This window comes from Megalops cyprinoides, chromosome 19 (assembly GCF_013368585.1).
Source record: "Megalops cyprinoides isolate fMegCyp1 chromosome 19, fMegCyp1.pri, whole genome shotgun sequence".
In the NCBI taxonomy this organism is placed as follows: Eukaryota; Metazoa; Chordata; class Actinopteri; order Elopiformes; family Megalopidae; genus Megalops; species Megalops cyprinoides.
The window spans coordinates 120,001-130,777 of NC_050601.1; the positions used below are offsets into that span (position 1 = coordinate 120,001).

The 10,777-nt window shown below is 44.8% G+C and overlaps 1 protein-coding gene across 2 annotated transcripts in view; it reads right to left on the reverse strand.

The window, feature by feature from the left end:
• trip10a (thyroid hormone receptor interactor 10a) overlaps positions 1 to 4,476 on the reverse strand; it is a 21,869-nt gene extending 17,393 nt beyond the window's left edge. For both annotated transcript variants that reach the window (XM_036552954.1, XM_036552953.1), the window contains exon 1: positions 4,246 to 4,476. In XM_036552954.1, the coding sequence (XP_036408847.1) occupies positions 4,246 to 4,269 (24 nt within the window). In that variant the 5' untranslated portion in view covers positions 4,270 to 4,476. The remainder of the gene's footprint in view (positions 1 to 4,245) is intronic.
• Between the last annotated feature and the right edge of the window lie 6,301 nt (positions 4,477 to 10,777).

Sequence of the window (10,777 nt, forward strand, 5' to 3'; positions counted from 1 at the left end):
TGCATGTCACTCCCCCTCTGACTCCTCCCCCTGCATGTCACTCTCCCTCTGACTCCTCCCCCTGCATGTCACTCCCCCTCTGACTCCTCCCCCTGCATGTCACTCCCCCTCTGACTCCTCCCCCTGCATGTCACTCTCCCTATGACTCCTCCCCCTGCATGTCACTCCCCCCTGACTCCTCCCCCTGCATGTCACTCTCCCTCTGACTCCTCCCCCTGCATGTCACCCTCCCTCTGACTCCTCCCCCTCCATGTCACTCCCCCTGACTCCTCCCCCTGCATGTCACTCCCCCCTGACTCCTCCCCCTGCATGTCACTCTCCCTCTGACTCATCCCCCCGCATGTCACTCCCCCTCTGACTCCTCCTGCCCTTTACATATAGATGTAAACGACACACATACTGTATCTGTCCAGTAAGTTTACTGACGATCGGCTATATGCGACAGAGGATGGAATACTGTATGTTAACAGTAACTAATGTTTTTTAAATAGGATTTTGCAGATGAAATTGCATGATTAATGCCAATCAACACAGATTGATAAGAAATAAAAACAGCAACCAGACACAAACATAGCCTAGTTTACATACTTTTTCTAAAACTGTCATTTTAGGCATCTTTGTGCATTTCGCAAGTTAAAGACAACACAATTTCCCACAGAAGACGCACCTGGTTTCAAAAACCTGATGAATAAGACACTACCATTATTTTTAAAAATGACGTGTTTATTTTAGCAAACACATTCTAACATAACACCACTGCATGTATTTCATGAAACAAGGTGTTAACTAATAATAATGAATGGGCCTATTGTAAAGGCTGAACTTTTCTGTATAAAGATTTTCATAATTAACATACCTTGCTTTTTGCCACATTAGCTAAATTTCACTAAAGTTGAGGTTAACTAGCTAGCTAACCAAGTTTCATGGCTGCCAGGTTAGCTAGCTGCTGATAGTATGCATGTGTACATCCCTTGTACTAATAGCTGCCCTGCTGAAAATGATTACGATGCTGAAGAGCCAGATGATCTGTGAAAAGGATAATGACATCATTAACATTGAAACTGACAAGAAAGCAATCAGTGAACTTACAAAGCTGCTGTTTCAGGTTAACATTACTGCTGCTAGCTGGCTCATATGGGGAAAAAACTTACATAACTGTTTAATCAGCTCTTGTTGCTTATAAATGCAAAGTGATTTTTATTGCTGGCTAAAATGATAATGCTTCAAATGTCTCCGGGTGTGTCTCTTTAGCCAGCTAGAGGGTGGCTACAGGAACTTTGGCCACTTCCATGAAACGGGGTACACTGCAACACCTTCTGGCACAGTGCACAGCCATGCCACCTCCTTCTCCTGTGGGCGTACCCGCCGACTTTAAAGGCATATCATACTCACGGGATTAAATCCGGAAGCTGCACATTATTACACAGAACCAAGTGGTTTAGCCACAGCGCCTGAAATTTGCAACTGTGTGTGGGAGCGTTCCTCAGCCCTTACGCACAGACGCAGAACCCCCTGCCCCTGACAGCCCTCTCTTCACCCCAACAGCTTGGAATAGGAAAGAGGAAGCCCCACCCATCCCAGAATATCATCCAATAGCAAACCACTCAGGCGGTTTGAACAGTCTGGGGGAAAAATGTTCATCAATCATTAGATTTTGCCATCAACATACACTGACAGTCCATTAATCCACAGATTGGTTATAAAAATATATATCAAAATAAACTGAAAAGTGAAAGAGTGAGAAACACCATGCACACGGTTCTACTCATTCACCTCCAAACCGAGGCCTTTCAGCCAGAGAGAGCAGCTGGCAAAGAGGGCAGGCTGTGTGGGTTAGCATGTTAAATGGACTGCATTTATATAGCGCTTTTCTACTCATTTGAGTACTCAAAGCACTTTACAGTTATATGCCTCACATCTACCTACCAGTGGCAGAGGCTGCTATACAGGCTTACCAACTGGCCACTGGGAGCTGTTGGGGGTTCACTGTCTTGCTCAAGGACACTTCGACACTCTGCCAGGATGAGCCAGATTCGAACCAGGGACCTTCCAGTCCCTAGTCGACTGCTCTATCTCCTGAGCCACTGTCGCCCCAAATGTTACAGCATGAGACCCTCCTGGAAGCTGAGACTGAAATAATTACCAAAATCAAAACAGAAACATCAGTTACATACTTCACTTTCACTGAAGGAGGGCAAAACTAATTAGGTTGCTGTGTGTGTGTGTGTGTGTGTGTGTGTGTGTGTGACTGTGTGTTGGGAGGTAATGAGGTCAAAGACTTCCCTTACTCCTCTGCTGAGTTCAGTGTAGATCAGTGGTCAGGGCAGCAGTGTGGAGCAGTGGTCAGGGCAGCAGTGTGGAGCAGCGGTGTGGAGCAGTGGTCAGGGCAGCGGTGTGGAGCAGTGGTCAGGGCAGCAGTGTGGAGCAGCAGTGTGGAGCAGTGGTCAGGGCAGCGGTGTGGAGCAGTGGTCAGGGCAGCGGTGTGGAGCAGTGGTCAGGGCAGCGGTGTGGAGCAGCAATGTGGAGCAGTGGTCAGGGCAGCGGTGTGGAGCAGCAGTGTGGAGCAGTGGTCAGGGCAGCGGTGTGGAGCAGTGGTCAGGGCAGCGGTGTGGGGCAGAGGTCGCCAGCAGTGTGAAGCAGGGGTTCTAGATTTGACTAGATTCCAGAGCTTTGATAGTCATCATCATTAAAGGTCTTTATTTCAGGAGGAAACGTTGTTGTTAAATGGGACCACTACAGCAAACACAGGGTTAATACCGCTAGCAGGCTAATTAAACAGAGATTTATTGAACAGATCAGAGATGTAGAACAGCAGGATTGACTGCCATCGATACTGTGACACAGTTGTGTCACATATACCAAAAGTGAGGACAGCTTCTAACTCTCACAGCTTTCTTGGAACTATTCAAATGTCACTTTCTGGATACCAGCAGAACCACCACCACTGAAACAGGGGGACACTGGTATCACCAAACTGGTACACTGGAATATTAATGGCGGCTACAAACATTAGCATGCTTTTGATACACTGCAAAGTTTTCCCCAGTTCCCCGGGACTTTACGCCAAGCTTTCAGTGCACAGGCGGGCGTGGAAAGCCATCCCGACAGCATCAGGACCTCACAACCACTGACTGCGGCAGTGACAGCTATAGGGGAAGGGACGGGGTGTGAAAACAGGTGGCAGGATTTGGGAAAGCCATTAACAGAAGATACAACAGCCTTCCAGCCTTTCACACATTCACTCTTTAGTGCATCTGTCAGGCTCTGGTAGTCTGACACTGAAGTCTGAAAGGATACTCGATTTATGAATTTCCAATACTTTTGCCTATGTACGTGTCCAACATGTCCAAACCCACTCCTGACAGCTCAGGGTAATTACATTTCCTAGCTCTACATTCTTACAGTGCCTTCGAGCCAGCAGTTAGATTTGTATTAAGCAAAGGTCAAAGTTAAGACCACATCTACTGGATCGTCTATCTCCAAAGCAATGGATAACAGCCGTTTTGCATGTGAAACACTTCTTGATCACAATGGCCCGTTTACTTTAAAGATGGCTCACAGGATAGCGCCTGTATTGTTAGCGACGTTATTACAGACGCGAAGTAAGGTGTGGCAAAATAGCTCACGACCAGACGGTGCTGCTAGCTAACAAAGTAACAAGCAGCCAAACTCCGAGGCAGCGGCAATTACTGCTTTAGCGGCTGGCTGCAGATCCCATTACAGTCGCACTCTACAGCACAATCTGTTCAAAGGGAACTTCTAACACTTTCTTACAGAACTATATCGCTTGGTAGCTAGCCAACGAGCACAGAAGCAAAGCTTGCCAACATTTTTAGCTAGAATTTAAAATTCTCCACAATTCCCTGTGTAATTTAACTAAATAAAGGCATTTAAAACATTTACACATCACGCACAAAGTCGCAAAAACGACGAAGCGGAGCCGAGGCCGAACCGAGCGGCGGATGCAGCGGGAAGCGGAGATGCGAGGAGGACACGGGCCAGGCGCTCCGGGCGCTCCGCATACCCAGATGCGTCTGTTTTTGTTGACTTGCACAAAACTTTGCAAGCCTGGGATTTTTCAGCGCTAACTGCGACAGTCAAGCAAAACACACACCCGATAATCTTTTGTGTTTTAGTAGTTTTCGAGTAGAAAAGCGCCCAGAGTTTCACAAATGCGTTTATAAATAGTAGGTATGTCGAAACCGGTGAATAAATGATGTGTTCTACATTAGCTAGAAAGCTCACCCAAAGGTCCGTTCCCCAGTCCATGGTGAATTCCCGTCTCCTTATCAGCCTACCCCCGACACAAAGAAAACTTCCGCAAACTTCTTCCCAACTGCAGGAGAAGTTGTTCACACCGATGGGACGAAGCAGACACTCAGAAGGCTCCGGTAAAGTTAGAGATCGTCTCTTTCGTCAGGCGTCTGCGATCATTTTCTTCTCTATCGCTCTCGCCAGTGAAGTTTTCGTCGCAAAGCAAAGAGGGATCAACTAGATCTCACATCCGCGTCACTCCCAAATCCCAGCTAATTCTTAAAGGAGCCGGACGCAGTTTCCCTTTCTCATGCGGGAATTAACGATTGCAATGATGACGGAGATTGCGTGAACTTTGCTTTTTGCTTTATTCTTACATGTGTTGCACATGCCCAATATAAAATATTTGTTCAGATTAACTCGAGGGCATTGGTGCTTTACAAATTGCATGTAATATTCATAAGAGTTGTTATTAATCCGTTTGGCCGACGCTCTTGCCCTTTCTTTTTCAAGGCCATTGTGGAAAGATGCATCAAAAACAAAAAAGATTCCCGGAAACATACAGAACAGCCAGTCACAGTAACTGAACATCAAGCGCAACAGCCGTTAGATACAAACTTACAGCATCAGCTGTTTTAGCATACAGACAGTGCTCAGCGGCTGACCCTTAAAATCAAGTCCTATCTCACATTACCCTGCATACAGAGCCCAGGAACAATCTAAGCCTATTAAATCACCCTAAACCACGCCGTTGCAGAAAAGCTAAATTATACCACATTAGATTTCTGGAAGAGGTTTGCAGTAATCAGACACTGTGCCAGCTACTGGGCATGTCCAGTGTGGGCACCATGGCGGAGACCGAAGAGGTTTGTTTCGGTTCTGTTGTTCTGACAGCGAGCCCGTTCCTCCACCGGGAGGGTAATTAAACAATCAGACGCGCGTAGGGTTCAGTGATGCAGTCCGCATACGCGGGACGTCTGGACTCTGGAGCGACTGCGCCCTCACATTGGAACATCACTCCCGCTGCACAGAAATAGCCCTGCAATAAATATGCAGAGTGGGGGAATATTAAAAACCTTATATCACATTTTCAACAACGTCAAATCAGTCACATAGTGACTTTTACTGTTAGTTTCCTAAATATTTCCGTACAAAGTTTTCTGTACACGACGTGACAGTGTGAGCTTCTGATGCCTGGATGTGCGTCTGCCTTTGATGAATATGTCTGCAACTCAAACTGAAATGCAGTGCTATTTCATAGCCCTCTCGATCAATTAAACTGCTTAACTGTTCAGGAGTCCAAGTGATGCAAATCGCTTCCTGGCTACCTGTGAAAAATGTTCAGTGTAGTTATTTCAGGAATGGTTTTAACGGCAGCAGAACGTCCGATTAAGTCTCCTTTTCCCTTCAGTGGACTTCCTCAGCACCGGGTCCGGTGTCCGGTGTCCCGTGTCCCGTGTCCCGTGTGCGCTCCACGCAGGCCACGCCGCGCTCGCCATCCGTGCTCACGTTGGGAACGCGCTGTTGCAACGCGTGCTTCCCACGTCTGTAATTGCTCGATTCTGCCACTTGGTGCCGAGTTGCGGTATTACATGTACTGAACATAAGAACATAAGAACATATGATGACGAGAACAGGCCATTCGGCCCAACTAAGCTCGCCATTTCTTAATTAAAGAGTATCCAAAACTGCATCAAGTCTTGACTTGAACACAGCAAGGGTCTCTGCCTCAACTACATGACCTGGCAACCTATTCCATGTATTGATAACTCTTTGTGTAAAATAATATTTCCTTACATCAGTGCCGAACTTACTCTTAACTAGTTTCCATTTATGTCCTCTTGTTTTACAGACTGAACTCACCCTAAAGAATCTATTATAGTTAACCTTATTGATTCCTTTTATAAATTTAAATACCTCAATTAAGTCACCCCTAAGCCTCCTCTCGCTTAATCTAAATAGGTTAAGTAACTTGAGTCTTTCCTCATAGCATTTATATTTCATGCCAGGAACTAATTTAGTTGCCCTTCTTTGAACCTTTTCTAAAGCTTCGGTATCTCTTTTATAGTGCGGTGCCCAGAACTGCACACAGTAGTACAGGTGCGGTCTGACTAAGGCATTTTATAATTTCAATATAACCTCTTTAGATTTATACTCAATACTTTTGGCTATATATCCCAGCATCCTGTTGGCCTTTTTTACTGCTACAGCACACTGCCTAGATCCTGTTAAGCTTGGGTCCACCATTACTCCCAAGTCCTTTTCAAATTGAGCACATTCTAGTTTTTTTCCACCCATGAAGTAGTCTTGTTTAAGGTTCTTATTTCCTACATGCAAGATTTTACATTTATCTAAATTGAAAGTCATCTGCCAGGTATCTGCTCACTTTTGGTTGCTGTTTAGGTCTTCCTGTATTACCTTAGTTGATTCTATACTGTTGGCTAGACCCCCTAGTTTTGTGTCATCTGCAAATTTTACTATTTTACTTCTAACCTCTGCATCAAGATCATTTATGTATATAAGACATAGCAAAGGCCCCAACACCGATCCCTGTAGGACTCCACTTCGTACAGGACCCTGCTCTGATACAATTCCTCCCACAGTTACAGTTTGCTTTCTATTAGACAGCCAACTTCGAACCCACTCGGTGATGGCTCCTGTAATTCCCGCAGATGTCATTTTCAATATGAGTCTCTCGTGCGGAACTTTGTCAAATGCCTTTTGAAAGTCCAAATAGATAATATCATAAGCCTGGTTTGAGTCCAGACATGCTGTAGCTTCCTCAAAGAAGTCCAGGAGGTTTGTTAAGCACGACCTCCCTCTGTGAAAACCGTGTTGGCTATCATTTAGAACACCATTTCGTTCCAGGGATAATTGCAAATTATCCCTAATGATGGATTCCAGTAATTTGCATGCAATACAAGTTAAGCTGACAGGCCTATAATTTCCTGGTTCAGTCCGGTCTCCTTTCTTGTAGATAGGTACCACACTGCCATATTTCCAGTCATCTGGTATTTCTCCAGTTTTAAGGGATTGCTTAAAAATAACTGTCAGAGGCTTGTAAACCACCTCTGCTAGTTCTCTGAGAACTCTTGGATATATTCCATCAGGGCCTGCTGCCTTATTTGTTTTAAGTTTTTGAAGTTTATCTAGTACTTCTGCATCATTTAAATCAATTTCCTCTATAAGTCTCTGAGAACTGACTGCACCTGAAGGCATATGCGAAAACACTTCACTAGTGAAACTCTCCACAAAGTAACTGTTTAGAGTATCAGCAATAGCTTTGTTATCGTAAACCATAACCCCATCCTTATTTTTTATACCTCTTATTTCATCCTTAACTATCCTTTTTTGACCACAATATTGAAAAAAACGTTTAGAGTTGCTCTTTGCATCTAGTGCAATTTGTCTTTCATAACACCTTTTGGCTTCCCTTATTTTTTTCTTAACTTGAGCTCGCATATTACTGTATTCAATCTTATTTCTATCTGAGCTCTCCAACTTATATTTTCTAAATAATTTCCTTTTTTGTTTTAAACTGTTCCGCAGTGACTTATTCATCCACTGTGGATGCTTCTGGCTTAAACGCTGAGTGTTGGGCTGGAGATGGTGATTTTCAGTGCTGCATAGCATTGATATTCAGAGAAAAGACAGTGTAGATGGGTTATTTTGGGTTAGGTTTAGAGTAAGCGGTTACTCTGGAAATGTGAGTGCTGACAATTTACCCAAATGTGCTTGGATGGACCTGTCCATGACCCCTGACCTTTCACCCGGAGGCCCAAGGGTTTATAATTCATAGTATATGAATATATATATATACATTTATACTCAGACTGTCATGGCCTCTAGCTTGCCCAACAGCCAAAGGCACAGCACTGAACGCGTCTCAGAGGCAGGGGCCCCGCAACTGTTTGGCCCACTATTTCATAACTAAGGTGTCGATACCAAAGGCCAAAGTCACACCCTCATTTCATCATAGGACAAGACATTATGAAGCAGTCAACCCAGGGCCTCACACACACACACACACACACACACACACACACACACACACACACACACACAACACACACTCAAACACACACACACAACACACACTCACACACACACACACACACAACACACTCTCTCTCTCTCACACACACACACACACACACACGCACACACACACACACACAACACACTCTCTCACAATTTAAAGCAATGTGCAGCACTTTCTCGTTAAGCATGAGTAAAGTGATTGTAAAGTGCTGATTTGTATGACACTCTCACTGTGGAGAGGGGTTCATTATATTTACATTCACATTTATTCATGACAGGTTTAGACCCTTAAATGAATTTTGGCTGCTGGCTCCTTGGGACCTTGAATAGTATTAGAACCAAGGAAAGTCCAAATCTGAGCCATAGTTTTAGTTTTGAAATTATTGTTACAGGAAACATTAGAAACAATGATGGTTGACTTTCTAAAAAAAAATAATAATTTTCTTGTATCTATGCAACCATTTCACCAAAACAGCTGGGTGTCACCTCTTTCAGCAGTTTGCACCCCGTGATAGAGTAGCAGCAAGATCTGACACTGTGTGTTTGTTCATAATTTATTTTTAATAAAGAGCATCCCCGGTTACATACTGCACATTATTTAAAATCAGGCACAAGAAAGCTCTAAAGGGTGTGTACCACAGGCACACATAAACTAAAAACCTCAAAAACAATAAAGTATACATGGTTCTTCTTAATAAAGAGCATTTTTACTGCCTCTTTCAGCTACCATATACAGAGGGGGCAGAAGCAGGCTGCATGCTTTTGGATGAAGCTCTTGATATTCCAACATTAACATTTTAAGTCTATCTGCGGGTAAGTCCTCACAGCACAGTAACATTCCTGAACAAAGCTCCTATTACTGGCCGGATTCAGTCCTCGTTCCAGCAGCTGGCTCCACCCACTCCGGTCATGGCTGCAGTGATTGGACTTCAGCTGGCTCCACCCACTCCCATCACAGCCGCAGTGATTGGACTTCATCTGGCTCCACCCACTCCCATCACAGGCGCAGTGATTGGGCTTCAGGAGACCCTCTGCAGGGCTCTAGGTGCCAGGGTGTGTCCCGTTGCTGATGAGGGGGGTCAGTGGGATTTGATTGGGATCTCGGTTTGCGGCAGAGTGGATCGGTGCAATGTTGTAATGACCAATGCGCTTCACATGTCTAATATAAAGGACAACCACCAGCAGGGACAACACTGCGAATACGGCAATGAGATAAACCAGAGGAGGTGTGGCAGGAGACGCTGCAGGAGAGAGGAGCATCAATCAGCAAAATCCTCAAAGGGCACTACACACCCCACACTGACACAGGCTGCATTTAGTGATGTCACAGATAGCGTGGTATGATGTCACAAGCTATTTCACAGACTGCCATGGAGGGGCAGTTGAGGGGGGGGGGCAGTGAGGGGGGGTGTGGAGGGGCAGTGGGGAGGTAGTGGAAGGGGCAGTTGGGGGGGGTAGGGGGCATTGGGGGGGCAGTCGGGGGTGGAGGGGGCAGCAGTATTCACTCTCTTCATGCCAGCTTTACAGTGAGAGGGCAAAGTCTCCCATTATGGGCAGAGACAGCTCAGACTAGCTCAGACTGCAGGTCATGCAGACAGTCCCTGGGAGGTTAATATTTCCTGTCAGAATTACAAATTAATATAAAACATATATTCTACACTACTTCATCATGCCAGTGTAGTATTTAAATAAATACATTTTCTTATTGATAGAAAGTAACTGCTTATCTAGACCAGCTTTCTAGCTGCAGAAGCGTATAAGCACCAACTGTTATGGCCAGTTAGCTGCAGATTTATCTAGTTATCTTACTACACTGTCAGGTCCTCCTGTTCTGTGTGTTTTTCCCTCTCTGTCTGTGTGGGCGTGTCTTTTGTTTTTGTGTACAGCAGAGCCATGTAGAGAGAGAATTGCGTCAAGTCCATTCGCTCCAATGGACCGTTTTTTACAGCAATGGTGGATCGTGGAGCCTCTCAATAGTTCCCGGAAGTTAGCAGCAAGTACTAGCAGCGCAGTAGAGTTGCAGCAGAATAGACCGTTTGTGATGCACTTTTAAACAGAAAGACGTTTAAAGAATCAGATTGTATATTATCAGCACATCTGAATCAAATTAACATGTGCATTAAAGCATGTTAGTGGATTATCCCCCACTAAATTAGTAGATTTAGGGAACGTTAAATAACAGATTAGGCTATATACAAAGTTAGCAATATATTAATAATATTAAACACGAACAGCCTATTAGTATGATTACCTTACATATTTTTTTGTTGTTGTGATCTTTAGTGATAGTAAGATTGCTCCTGCTGACTTGAGCCAACCATTTTTTCTCTAGCTGTAATCACAGCTGAACTCAGGTGCATCCATAGAAACACAGAGGGGCATGTGATTACAGGTCAACTTGTGGCGATATACTCAGCAGGGCAGTGAGAGAGCTGCAGAATGGCAACAGCTCCAGAAAAGCCTCACAATCAAAGGTCAAAGG